The sequence below is a fragment of the Zootoca vivipara genome, chromosome 9 (genome assembly GCF_963506605.1).
Source record: "Zootoca vivipara chromosome 9, rZooViv1.1, whole genome shotgun sequence".
In the NCBI taxonomy this organism is placed as follows: domain Eukaryota; kingdom Metazoa; phylum Chordata; class Lepidosauria; order Squamata; family Lacertidae; genus Zootoca; species Zootoca vivipara.
In genome coordinates, this window is record NC_083284.1 from 70,348,823 (window position 1) to 70,363,008 (window position 14,186).

Sequence of the window (14,186 nt, forward strand, 5' to 3'; positions counted from 1 at the left end):
GGTGGCAGCCTGCGAGGGTGTAACGGCACCCTGCAAGGTGTGGTGGTAGCGGTGGTAAAGGACCCCTGGGTCCAGTCAAAGGCGACTATGGGATGTGGTGTTCCATCTTGCTTCAGGCTGACTGAGGGAGCCGGCATGTGCACACAGAAAGCTTTCCAGGTCATGTGGCCAGCATGAATAGACCGGTTCTGGCACAACGGAACACCATGACGGAAGCCAGAGCACACAGAAATGCCGTTTACCTTCCCGCCGGAGCGGTACCTATTTATCTACTTGCACTTTGATGTGCTTTCAAACTGCTAGGTGGGCAGGAGCAGGGACCAAGCAACGGGAGCTCACTCCCTCGAGGGGATTCGAACCGCCTGCCTTCCGATCAGCAAGCCCAAGAGGCTCAGTGGTTTAGATCACCACCCGCTTCCTTATATTGTGCTGAATACCACCAACTGGTAGCCAAGCCCCAAACCCAAAGTCTCATTTGGCTGCATTTTGGCTTGCCTGCTGCTGAAAGCGCCTCTCCCCAGCGCTATTAAGTGATGGGATCATTTGCTGTCAGAAGTTGCGCAGGAGCTTTCGAGGAGGCAGAAAAGCCGAGATCCAGGAAGCGCATCACCAAGCCGTAGGCAATCTCGGCGCGCGGAGGCGTTGAAGGAGGAGTGCTGCTGGAAACCCAAGGGGGGTGGGCAGGATCCTGGCTCACCCTGGAAGTCTCCGCCCGGTCACTGTAGAAGCGGGACGCTGCGCCAGACAAACTCACTCTTCCCGGCGCGGCTGCATCCTTTTTTTCGCTCCTTCTTCTCCCGGGGCGGGCAAGCGGCTCGGCGTCTCCGCCAGGGAATGCGCAGCATCCCGCCCGCGTGGTCTCATCTCTCGGGGGCGGAGGCCGATCCCTTCGCCGGGAGGGGAGGGCCATGATCAATGGGCGGAGGAGTGGGCGCGCGTGCGTGGGGTGCTCGCCTTCTCCATGCGCGCGGCTTCCTGGTGTTGTGGATCGGGCGCAGCAAGGAAGCTTAGCCGGCATGCGAGGCGCAATTGGAAACTGAGGGCTCCCCGTGTTCTTTTATTTCCTAGCTAGCGAGGGAAGGCTCTGTGTGTGTGTGTGTGTGTGTGTGGCACGACAAGGCGATCGCAGCACGCGGAGAGATTTTTTAAAATAGCGTTTCTTGCAAGCCTCCCCGATGGCTTCCGGCGCCAGCCAGATCCCCCAGCCCCGGACTTGCAACGGGGCTTCGGGAGCGCGTCCGGCGCGCAGCTCGTCGGAAGAAAGCGACCCGGACCTGCAGGTGAAAATGTGCAAGAAGATCGCGCAGCTCACGAAGGTAAAATAAATAAATTAAATAAAATACCGGGGGCGGGGAGTGTTCAGGGTCGCTCGCTGGCAGCTGCTTGAAAACAGCTGCTGCTGTAGGGAAGGAGAAGTTTGCGCGTGCTTCTCATCTCCCAACGAAGGGAAACGCCTAGAAACTTTCGTTTCCGTCGGTAGAGCACGAGACTCTTAATCGCAGGGTCGTTGGTTCGAGAGAGAGATTCCTGCATGGCAGCGGGTTGGACTAGATGACCCTAGGGGGTACTTTCCGACTCTCTCCAAGAGTCTGTGATTTTCCCCTTGGGATCGAAAAGATCGGCCGTTTTGAAGCCTGACCGCCGAGCCCTCCTCGCCTCCTCGCCTTTTTTTTGCAGTGCTAATATTGGATGTTGCCTGCAAACCTGTAGCTGTGGTGGAGAGAACGGAGAACTTGTCCTCTCAGTCGGGATAAGGGCACAAATGAGGAAATGGAATGTTTAATAGAAATACTGGGATGCTGGTTTTCAGCGTAGGTTTTCGAGGGTCCCGGTGAGGTGATGGCTTCAGGCGGCAGGACCCCTAGGGGCAACAGATCCCAACATCAATCTTTCTTGCCCACTTGTTCCTAATGTAGAGATTTACTCATCTCTTTCTCCCTGCCAGGGAGGTGGCACCATTTTGGGGGTTGTTGCCTCAGGTGCCGAAATGTCTTGGACCGGCCCTGGTGGGGCAGATGATAGCAGCGAGCTTTCTCAGAGGCTTGGTGAGGGCAGCAGGACAGGCAGAGTGATGAAGCTGTATCTTCTTATTGGCCCGGTGCTTGCAGCCTAACACGGTAAAGCACATCAAGAAGTGAATCTTGGCTGCTGGTGGTGAAGAAAACTTGAGAATGGAAAATTACAGGGTTTTGTTCTGTTGTTTTGGTTTCATTTTGATTTTGTACAATAGATTCTGGGCAGGAGATCTGCAGTATATCATAGCGGTGAGATCTTTCATCTCCGCAGCAACAGTTCTGGTTCTTGGTGGAGAAGATTTGGTCCTGGGCATAGACACCACTAAGTACATAAATCACCTCGCCTTATGTGAATGAAATATGCTATTTTAACACAGGGTTTTTGGAGTGACCTGAAGGAGATGCTACCATTTTAATATGTTACACTTCTTGAAGAACTTGCAAGGCATTTGTGAACTGAAAATAGTCATTCAGTTTTTTACTGGACATTTAGTTAATATAGTATATAATAGTACATAGTTGATAACCTTCCTCTCTCCCATCATTTTATTTGTCTCCTAGCTGAATGCAAAGTATAATTAATATATCAGTTGGGGGGGGGAGTTTTGTTTTCTATCTTTTTTGGCACTGCCCCTCAAATTTATCTATTTTCCATTTTAAAAAATTGCTTAGCCTTGCTGTTTCTGCTTAGGATAATATTGCTTGATTATAGTCCATGCTAATTAATTTAATAGATCTGGTTTGTGGGTGGTAGTTTCTGCCTGAATATGGAACTGAACGAGATCAGCACATTTCAAATATTTTTTTTGAGCCTATCCTTTAGTTCTACGCTTACTTGTGGGTTCTAACTCCCGTAGGTGAAATTCAACTGCTCAGTGAACCAGACTAAAGGATACATTTACCATTTGAGATTCCCTTGGGCCTCTTGCTTTTTAATAGAAATAGTGTTTGTGAGGATGAATATCAGGATTTCAGCATGAATGAGGAGTGGTTTGACCTTTTCATCCCATACCTTCTCCTCTCCAAAAATCCCACATGGGTGCCATTGAAACCTTGTCCCTTCATCTCAGTAGAAAAGAAAACATACCTGTCAATTAATTCAGCCATGGATACCCAATCTTGCTTGCTCTTTTTTTAAAGAAAGAAAAACAGCAGCAACCTTGTGGCATGCAAGTGTTTTTTATATACCACATAGCTCCGACTTCCCTACTGAATACAGGTGTACCTTGGAAGTCGTTCCGGAAGTCTGTTCAACTTCCAAAATGTTTGGAAACCAAAGCGCGGCTTCTGATTGGCTGCAAGAAGCTTCTGCAGCCAATCAGAAGCCACGGAAGCCCCGTCGGACGTTCGGCTACCAAAAAATAGTTCGCAAACTGGAACAGTCACTTCCGGGTTTGTGGCATTCAGGAGCCAAAACGTTTGAGAACTAAGCTGTTTGAAAACCAAGGTATGGCTGTATTCATTTTGGTCTGGGTGTGATAGAAATGGGACTAAAAAAATTGTTACACTTTTGTAGGCATTTTGATATTCATACCTGCTTAGTTACTTTCCCCCACACCCTAAGAGCCATATACCATACTCTGCAACTGATGGGACATAGGAAGGTTTTCTATTATGTTACACAACATTTAATTACACACAACATATAATTTAGCTGCTTGTGATCAGTTTTAAAAGGAGCTTTTTCCTGTTGATGGTCTGTAGGTAGTATGTGACCTGTAATTTCCAGGAGGCTTTTATGTGTACGCACTCAGAAACAGAGGTTCCAGTTTTCCACACAAGCAACTCTATTCTTAAGTTTAGATTTTGTCAAGAATATGCAAAAGCAAAAACAACAACCCTATTTAGATGTTTACGGCTCAGGGGTGTGAACATTGCATACTTCTGCTATCATCTGCTTGTGATTTCCACTCATGCCCTAATAATGACAAACCATGTGTTTTGTGCATGGATAATACACAGTACATAAAAATGTATACACAAGTGAGTTTTTATACGTTTTCAGAAGACCAAGTATGTGTTTTGTAATAGTTCCATCCATATGCATGGATGCACAAACTTCACACATGAATAAACCTTGATTCTACAGGAAACATGAGCTAAATGGCCAAATACACAGTTAGTTAAACTTTATAGGTCTGTAAAGAACACATCACTGTTCTAAGGGAAGCAGCTGGACATGGTGCTTTAATTTTTTTAAAAAAATGTATTTATTAAATATTTTTTCAAATAACAAAAACATAAAAAAATACAAAACACAAAAAGAAAATACAAAACACCAAAAATACAAAAACAAAAGTTCTAACTTATAACCCTTATTTCTAATCTATTGACTTCCTCATTCCACCTCCTTCTGCGATTCTTTATATATAATCCTTAGTAAACTCTAAATCTTATATAAACTCTAATTATTACTTTAATATTACCTTATTTCTCTATCTTTTACATCTTATCCTTTTACAATCTACCGTATCTTACTTCTTAATTAAATTATCATTGTCTTCTAACAATACTTATTTCACACCATTATATTATCTACAACCTCTTTTTATCTCCCTCACTTCCACTGATTCTAATCTATTATACACTTATTCTTTAAATAAATTTTAAATTTCTTCCAATCTTCTTCCACTGCTGCTTCACTCTGATCCCGGAGTCTCCCGGTCAACTCAGACAGTTCCATAAATTCTATCAGCTTCTTCTGCCATTCATCCACTGTTGGTAATTCTTCATTCTTCCAATTCTTTGCAAGTAGAATTCTTGCAGCTGTTGTGGCATACAAAAAAAAAAGTAACATCCTTCCTAGGTATTTCATCTCCCGTTATCCCAAGTAAGAAGGCTTCTGGTTTCTTGGCAAAGGTGTTTTTCAACACTTTTTTCAGTTCATTATAAATCTTTTCCCAGAAGTCTCTCACTTGGGGGCACGTCTACCACATGTGGAAGAAAGTTCCTTCTTGATTTTTACATTTCCAACATTTATTATCTAGTTTATGATCAATCTTAGCTAACTTTACCGGAGTCAGATACCATCTATACATCATTTTCATCAATTTTTCTTTTAGCACTGTACACGCGGTAAATTTCATGGACATGGCGCTTTAAAACACAGACCTAGAAAGTGTGGCCAAGTCCTTAGTTTACTCACCTAAGCCACAAGCCTTTTGCCCACCCTTTCACCACAAGCTGTTGTTAAACAAAGATACCCCTGACCGCTAAGTCCAGTCGCAGACGACTCTGGGGTTGCGGTGCTCATCTCGCTTTACTTTTCAAGGGAGCCGGCGTACAGCTTCCGGGTCATGACTAAGCCGCTTCTGACGAACCAGAGCAGCACACGGAAATGCCGTTTACCTTCCCACTGTAGCGGTACCTATTTATCTACTGGCATGCTTTCGAACTGCTAGGTTGGCAGGAGCAGGGACCAAACAACGGGGGCTCACCCCGTCACAAGGATTTGAACCGCCGACCTTCTGACTAGCAAGCCTAAGAGGCTCAGTAGTTTAGACCAGTGTTTCCCAACCAGTGTGCCTCCAGATGTTTTGGGACTACAACTCCCATCATCCCTAGCTAGCAAGACCAGTGGTCAGGAATGATGGGAGTTGTAGTCCCAAAAGATCTGGAGGCACACTGGTTGGGAAACAGTGGTTTAGACCACAGGGACCTAGGTGGCGCTGTGGGTTAAACCACAGAGTCTAGGGCTTGCTGATCAGAAGGTCGGCGGTTCGAATAGCTGCAATGGGGTGAGCTCCTGTTGCTCGGTCCCAGCTCCTGCCCACCTAACAGTTCGAAAGCACATCAAAGTGCAAGTAGATAAATAGGGACTACTCCGGCGGGAAAGTAAACAGTGTTTCCGTGCGCTGCTCTGGTTCGCCAGAAGCAGCTTTGTCATGCTGGCCACATGACCCGGAAGCTGTCTGCAGACAAACGCTGGCTCCCTCGGCCTATAGAGCGAGATGAGCACCGCAACCCCAGAGTCGGACACGACTGGACCTGATGGTCAGGGGCCCCTTTACCTTTTACCTTTAGTTTAGACCACAGCGCCACCCGTGTCCCTGGTTAAACTAATTATCCAGTTTCATGTTTCATCTGAACTGGGAATGTATGGCTATCAGCTTCAGAACAAGCCAGGGTACCAAGGCACACTATGAAAACAACTTCAGACCCTATTTGGGTTTAAAACTGGGAACCATAGTTCCCTGGTTTGGATGATCAGAGGCAGCAAGATGTAAGCAGACATGGTTGGCAAGATTGAAGCAAACAGGTCATTCAAACCCGCAAGTGACACTCATGCCATGTACTTAGATCCACTCTGCTCACTCATGGAACAACCCAGGTCAGAAAGAGTGTGAGTGATAACTACTGGGTTCTTTTTGTTGCCAGCACCATTGAGTAAGTGCAGTAATTCATATTTTTATTGCATAAAATTTATACACTGCTTGATTACACACATACACAAGCTTCCAACTGTTTTCAAGAATATAAAACAAGACAAACTGAAGGAAAATTCACAGCCGTACAGAAGTTAAATTACTAAAACAGGTTAAAATCAGGGCTTTTTTTCAGCCGGAACTCACCAGGACTCAGTTCTGGCACCTCTCAGGTGGGCGCCAACGCCATTCTAAGAGAACATGGCTTTCTAGAAAAATAGCACTGGTGGGACAGGCCAGTTGTGTTGTGGGAGAGGCATCTGGTTGGCCACTGTAGGAAATAAAATGGTGGCCTAGTAGGCCTTGGTCTGATCCAGAAGGATTCTTCTTGTCTTCTTAATGTTAAAAAGAAGTAAACCATACAATTAAAAAAAAATGCAATAGATCATAAATGCAATTTGAATAACATTTGGCAAAAAATAGATTAAAGGTACCAGAGATTAAAATGCCTGATAAAATGTGAAAAATAATGAGTTGAATATGACTAATGTATTGTTTAAAAAATCAATAAAATATATATGGCAGAGAGAGAGAGAGAGAGAGAGAGAGAGAGAGAGAGAGAGAGAGAGAGAGAGAGATTAAAATGCCTGGTTCGGTTTTTTTAAAGGAGCTTTTCACCTGGTGCCAAAATGGCATCTGGCTAGGCACCTGCAAAGCCTATCCTGGGAAGGCATTAGGTAGCCAGGGTGCCATCACTGAAAAGTCCATTTCCCTAGTAGCTACCTGACAGGAGGAACATGGAACAAGAGGAACCATCAAATTTCAAAGACACATTCCGCCCAAGCAGAAGCTCTCAATGAAACCTTAAGCAATGCATTTGGGAGGAAAGCTTTCTCCTTCCCTGATACTCGATGTCCTGGATACCTGCTGAGAGAGATCCCACAAAGGAAGGCAATGTGTCCCTCTATGTAGGTTGCGCAGAACTGGGATGTACTTCGTAGGATCCTGCCAATATGCAAGCCTTCCCTCTGTAAAAAACCCCACCTGCTAGGCATTTTGCTAGGATATCTGTAAAGCCCTTTGCGATTCCATGGGAGGAAGGCTGTAATCAAAAATGTCACACAGGATCAGTGACAGCTATTAATAACTACCGATGGGATATTTTAAAGGATGTCAGATTGGCTGGGTGAAGTATTAATTTCATTATAAACCTGCATCCTGGTGCCCCGTTCACCAGACTACAAGGCGAGTTTGAAAGCAAATAACCTAACTGTGTTTCCATCAGGATGAGTGTGTGCATAAATTTAGTTAAAGGCACATTTTTTGTTATGGAGGGACAAAATCTTGGCACTGAAGGCTGCCAAGGCTTGCCCTGATCCAAATTAGAGCCCTTTTCATGACCACAGTTGCCTTAAGGGGAACAGCAGCAGCAATCACACATAGAAAGACAGTCACATCTGAAACAGCAATGCCACACCCACCACAGATTATTCCAGAGTAATCAAAACTCTTCATTGCAGCATTTTTTTAGCTTTCACCTTTCTGAGATTTAGCATGTGATAAAAAATTTTTGTCAACATAGTGTTGGTGCAGAACAAAGTATAGAAAGCATTTTTCCTGGATGCCAAGACCCAGGTTTTGTATATATATATATAACATGCAACACACAATAATCCAAATTAATTATACATTAAAATGCAAAACTTTATGCAAAAGCCACAAGGATTTACAAACTACCAAATCTGACAGGAATTGTTAGTACAGTCATACCTCGACAACCGAACGCTTCGACTTCCGAAGGTTTCAGCTTCCGAAGTCGACAACCCCAAGTCTTTTCGGCGTGTGCATTCTGCGCATGCGCAGAAGCACAGAATCGCGCTTCGCGCATGCGCCGACAGTGCGCTTCGACAACCGAAAACCTCGACTTACGAAGACGGCCGTGGAACGGATCGTCTTCGTAAGTCGAGGTACCACTGTATCTGATTCCAATAAATTTTTCACATATGTGACTCAGTCCAAATGTCCACTTCTACTGTGTTATAGTATTTAACTCAGTCCTTTAATTTCCTTTGGATCAGTTCATGAGATGTTGTTCACAATTCCAAGAGATGCTGGTAGAATTGTAAACAGATGTTGTTGAAGATATGGATGAAGATGTAGGCAAGCTGTAGGCAGACTAGGGTGCCGGCGTTTTCAACCTGTTTCGCCCTGGCAGTCCTGTTACCTAGGAGGCTGCTATTCGCCCCCAATGTGGCCCTTTGGTTGGGGTTAGCAGATAGCACACTCCCACAATAGTGTCGGGGCTTCTTCAGTGCTTCTCAGATCTTGGACCACACACTTTAAAAGATGGTTTACGTACAAACTCTCCAAAGGTCAGGTTCATGTGCTTTCCCATACATTAGTCAGAAAGAAAAACATGCTGATTCCCAGACCGTCTGCGGGCCGGATTTAGAAGGCGATTGGGCAACATTTCCCTGTGTTGCCCAGGAAATGTTGTATTTGACTGCTTCAGCGATGATACGTCCCACACAATCCCAGTCCGATAACCCTTTAGTCATCACAGTAGTGGCCGTGAGGAAGCACAGCCATCGCTCTCCTAGCTTCCCAAGCACAACAGGTCACTGGGTGCTTCCGGAGAGGGAGAAAGGACGGGAGGTTGACCGAATGCAGAACATGGTGGGTGGCGCAGAGGGTTAAACCCGACACTACAAGTGCACAAGACAAGACACCTTCCATGCATTCAGATTTTTCATGCCACATCTGTTATGACCCTGAGGAAATAGCAGAGGAAAGAGGCGGGAAGCGGAGAAAAAGACACAGAGCCGGCAGAGATTAGAGAGAAGACAAGTGTGCTGGCAATATCCATGCACGGACAGGGCCTAGGAGCAGAAGTCTCTGCACATGCAGCTGTTTGGAAGGAGGAGCAGACAAATAAGGGAGCTAATGAAGCATGAACCAACAGGCTGTGCGTTTCCTAGATGATACGAATCTCAAAAGCAAGTTATCTTTGCCTTTCTCCTGAGCTCTGAATTTCCTTGATTCTTTGGAATACATAATTTATGGACCCATTAGAGAAACCAGTACATGAATAATGAGATTATCGGGTTTTATTGTTGTTAGAGGAAGTTGTGTGTCAAACTTCGCATGCTGCGCTTGAAAAGCTAACCGAAAGCTTGGCATCCCAATTCGGCAAGGTCCACAGATCACGACTAACCTCTTTTGCATAACCTCTTTTGCTTGGTGAGTTTGGGTCATAAACATAGAATACCAAGCTGCGCATGATTTACATTTTTGATTTCCCTTTGGTCTAGAATAATTGTGAAAATGTCAAGTTCTTCCATTTGTTGTGCAAATCCATCTTTAAGTATCCATGCCCATTTATTTGAAAACACAATTTGTATAGCTCACTGAATGTTATTTCTAGGTCTGTCAGTATATGTAGGATTGCCTTCCAAGGCCACAATTCTTTCCACACAAAGGCTGTGTACGCAATGCTGGCTTAAAATGCAACTAGGTCATTTTCCCCCCAATTCAGATCACAGCTTGTTAGGGAAAAAACTAATCAAGAGGCAGTACCCACCGTATTTTTCGCCCCATAAGACACACCTGACCATAAGACGCACTTAGCTTTCAGAGGAGGAAAGGGGGAAAGCCCCGTTTTTTGGGGGATCAGCTCAGAGTTGTGTAGCTTCTATTGCAAAGAGGAAAAGCCTCGTTTTTGGGGGGATCAGCTCAGAGTTGTGCAGCTTCTTTTGCAAAGGGGAAAAGCCCCATTTTTAAAGGATCAGCTCAAAGTTGTTGAGTTTACTTTGCAAAGGGAAAAAATCCTGTTCAACTCACAGTTCTGCAGCTTCTGATAATCTAATCAGACAGATAATCCAATCAGCCAGTCACATGCTGCAGCCTCCCTCTGCAGAACATTCAACAATGGAGGCCTGGGCAAGGGGGTGTGGCCAGGAAGGGAGCTAGCTTCCCTTCTCTCCCTCCCCGGTCTCTTGCAATCAGCTGCTGAGCAGCTTCTTTTCAACACCCCTATTTCCCTCTTTTTAGCCTTTAGCTCTTTCTAAAAAAAAGAATGATCTGCTTTCCGCCCCTGGGCAATTCAGCTCCAGGGACCACGCATTCGCTCCATAAGACGCACAGAATTCCCCCTTACTTTTTAGGAGGAAAAAAGTGCATGTTATGGAGCGAAGAACACGGTAATAATGTGTGCCTGAGAGCAGCAATCTAAATTTGCCAATATGTGATTGAATCTCACCTAAAAAACAGTCCAGAAGTACGCAAAAAAAAATTTACTTAAGAAATTCAAATGCCACTTCATAATGTCTAGCTGAGAGCAGTTTACAGTGTAGATTAAAACAGTAAGATATACAACAGAACAATAAAAACAATAATCAACACTATTGAAAGAGCACTGTACAAACTTCATTTCCAGTGCTTGAAATTAGTTACAATTTCTCTAATGGTGCTGTGGTCTAAACCAGAGCCTAGGGCTTACCGATCGGAAGGTTGGCAGTTCGAATCCCTGTGACGGGGTGACCTCCCGTTGCTCAGTCCCTGCCCCTGCTCACCTAGCAGTTCGAAAGCATGTAGTGCAAGTAGATAAATAGGCGGGAAGGTAAACAGCGTTTCCGTGGTTTGCCAGAAGCGGCTTAGTCATGCTGGCCACATGACCCGGAAGCTGTCTGCGGACAAATGCTGGCTCCCTCGGCCTATAGAGTGAGATGAGCATGCAACCCCAGAGTCATCCACGACTGGACCTAAAGGTCAGGGGTACCTTTACCTCTACCTATACAGTACTGTTAACTGTCCTGATTCCTAGGAATGGGATTACTTATTCTTTAGAACAAAAAATAATGCAAAATATTTCAGTTACCTCTTTTATGGAGGTAATTCTAATCAGCCATTTCCTCTTCAAACTAAACTTTCAGTGAAGTTAACATGTCCATCTCCCAAACCTTAAATTTCCACATATTTATTTTTCTGGTGCGTAGGACAACAAATGATTATCAATACATGTTTAGTTCCTCATACAAAAAGGCTTGAGAGCTTCCCTAAGAATTCTTCTGTTCTGACTAAAGGGACAAGTAAAAATAAATAGGAAATCATCTGGTATTTGTTCTCTTCTAGGATCCTCCAAAAGTGCTTTCACATCAGTTACTATATTGTAGTATATTGATCTTTCGAAAGGCTCCTGTGATTACACTTAGAGCCTTCGGTTACCCTTATAAATCAGGTTTATGGTATCCGAGACATTTCTGCTTTACTGCATGGACCACTTTTATTCAGTTAATTATACAGGAAATAGAATTAAATTACTGTAGTAAAGTTTGTGATCCTTTCTGCAGGTATTTTGTCATTTCAGTTTGTTTTGAGCACAAGAACTCTAAAAGCTGAAGTGTCACCAAGATATGCCAGATAGAATCTTCTTTTAGAAAGGTCAGCAAAGAGACTTCCGTTTCTGTACTCTAAGACTAGGGTTGCCATATGCCCGCAATTTCTCGGACATATCTGGAATTCTGCTGTCTCTAACTGGGGGATCTTCCTTTCCCTAACCCTACCCCTAACTCAGGATCCTTCATCAGCCATTCATCAGCTTCCCATGAGTCCCCATCAGCTTCTCATTAATGGTTTCTTCATACAACAAGAGGCAGAAAGGAAAGGGAGTGTTGGACTAGATTGGCTCATGGTCAAATCCCCACTCAACTATGACGCTCTCTGAATGACAGGATGACGAGAGCGCCAGACCTTTACTTGTGTAGAAAAGATGCATAGAATTCCTGCTTCTACGCAACCTATTTAAGGTGTAGAACACCATCCTCTTTTTTCATCTGACCTCCCCATGGGTGTCTATGGCATACCTATGGTATGTCACAAAGGTGGATGAGAGGCTCAGCGAAAAGGATAGGTGAGGGACAGCACAGCTTTCCAAACTCTGTGTAGTGACATATTGGTGTGTTGGCAGCAGTGTGTTGTATGGTGGGTTGTGTGAATGCTGCCTGCGCTCCTTCCGGGGCTGGAAAGGGGTTAGTTTAACCTCCGGTTTGGTAGTAAAACTAAATTACTGTGTTGCGAAATGATGCACGTCATTAAAGAGTGTTGCCAAGAATGAAAAGTTTGGAAAGCTCTGATGTACAGTGGAACCTCAGTTTATGAACACCTCGGTTTACGAATTTTCGGTTTACGAACACCGCGGACCCATCTGGAACGGATTAATTCACTTTCCATTACTTTCGATGGGAAAGTTCGCTTCAGTTTATGAACGCTTCAGTTTATGAACAGACTTCGGGAACCAATTACACCCATGCTTCGGGTTAAGTACGCTTCAGGTTGAGTACTCCGTGGACCCGTCTGGAACGGATTAATCCACTTTCCATTACTTTCAATGGGAAAGTTCGCTTCAGTTTATGAACAGACTTGCGGAACCAATTGTGTTTATAAACCAAGGTACCACTGTACAGTATGCCACCATGGGCCCCTTGGAAGAAAGATGGGTAAGTACAATTCATAAATTAATCTAAGCAAAACCTTCCTTTTTTAAAACAACAACAAGAACAAGAACAAGTAATAATAATAATAATAATAATAATTTATTATTTATACCCCGCCCATCTGGCCGGGTTCCCCCAGCCACTCTGGGCGGCTTCCAAAAAAACAGAAATTCTAAAATACAGAAATCCATCAAACATTAAAAGCTTCCCTAAACAGGGCTGCCTTGAGATGCCTTCTAAAGGTCTGGTAATTGTTCTCTTTGACCTCTAGTGGGAGGGCATTCCACAGGGTGGGTGCCACTACCGAGAAGGCCCTCTGCCTGGTTCCCTGTAACTTGGCTTCTCGTAATGAGGGAACCGCCAGAAGGCCCTCGGAGCTGGACCTCAGTGTCCGGGCAGAACGATGGGGGTGGAGACGCTCCTTCAGGTATACCGGACCGAGGCCGTTTAGGGCTTTAAAGGTCAACACCAACACTTTGAATTGTGCTCGGAAACGTACTGGGAGCCAATGTAGGTCTTTTAGGACCGGTGTTATGTGATCTCGGCGGCCGCTCCCAGTCACCAGTCTAGCTGCCGCATTCTGGATTAGTTGTAGTTTCCGGGTCACCTTCAAAGGTAGCCCCACGTAGAGCGCATTGCAGTAGTCCAAGCGAGAGATAACTAGAGCATGCACCACTCTGGAGAGACAGTCAGTGAGCAGGTAGGGACTCAGCCTGCGTACCAGATGGAGCTGATAAACAGCTGCCCTGGACACGGAGTTGACCTGTGCCTCCATGGACAGCTGTGAGTCTAAAATGACTCCCAGGCTGCGCACCTGGTCTTTCAGGGGCACAGTTACCCCATTCAGGACCAGGGAGTCCTCCACACCCGCCCGCCTCCTGTCCCCCACAAACAGTACTTCTGTCTTGTCAGGATTCAATCTCAATCTGTTAGCCGCCATCCATCCTCCAACCGCCTCCAAGCACTCACACAGGACCTTCACCGCCTTCACTGGTTCTGATTTAAAAGAGAGGTAGAGCTGGGTATCATCAGCATACTGATGGACACCCAGCCCAAACCCCCTGATGATCTCTCCCAGCGGCTGCATATAGATGTTAAAAAGCATGGGGGAGAGGACAGAACCCTGAGGCACCCCACAAGTGAGAGCCCAGGGGTCTGAACACTCATCCCCCACCACCACTTTCTGAACACGGCCCAGGAGGAAGGAGCGGAACCACTGCATGACAGTGCCCCCAGCTCCCAAGCCCTCTAGACGGTCCAGAAGGATGTTATGGTCGATGGTGTCAAAAGCCGCTGAGAGATCCAGCAGAACAAGG

At 45.2% G+C, this 14,186-nt stretch overlaps 1 protein-coding gene across 6 annotated transcripts in view; it reads left to right on the top strand.

Moving 5' to 3' along the window:
• The first annotated feature begins 346 nt into the window (after positions 1-346).
• Positions 347-14,186, top strand: part of FAM184B (family with sequence similarity 184 member B) — a 64,217-nt gene continuing 50,377 nt past the window's right edge. For 2 of the 6 annotated variants that reach the window (XM_060278974.1, XM_060278977.1), the window contains exon 1: positions 349-1,316. In XM_060278974.1, the coding sequence (XP_060134957.1) occupies positions 1,176-1,316 (141 nt within the window). In that variant the 5' untranslated portion in view covers positions 349-1,175. Of the gene's footprint in view, positions 1,317-14,186 lie in introns of all 6 variants that reach the window. The other 4 variants (XM_060278973.1, XM_060278975.1, XM_060278978.1 and 1 more) reach the window with 3 other exon arrangements.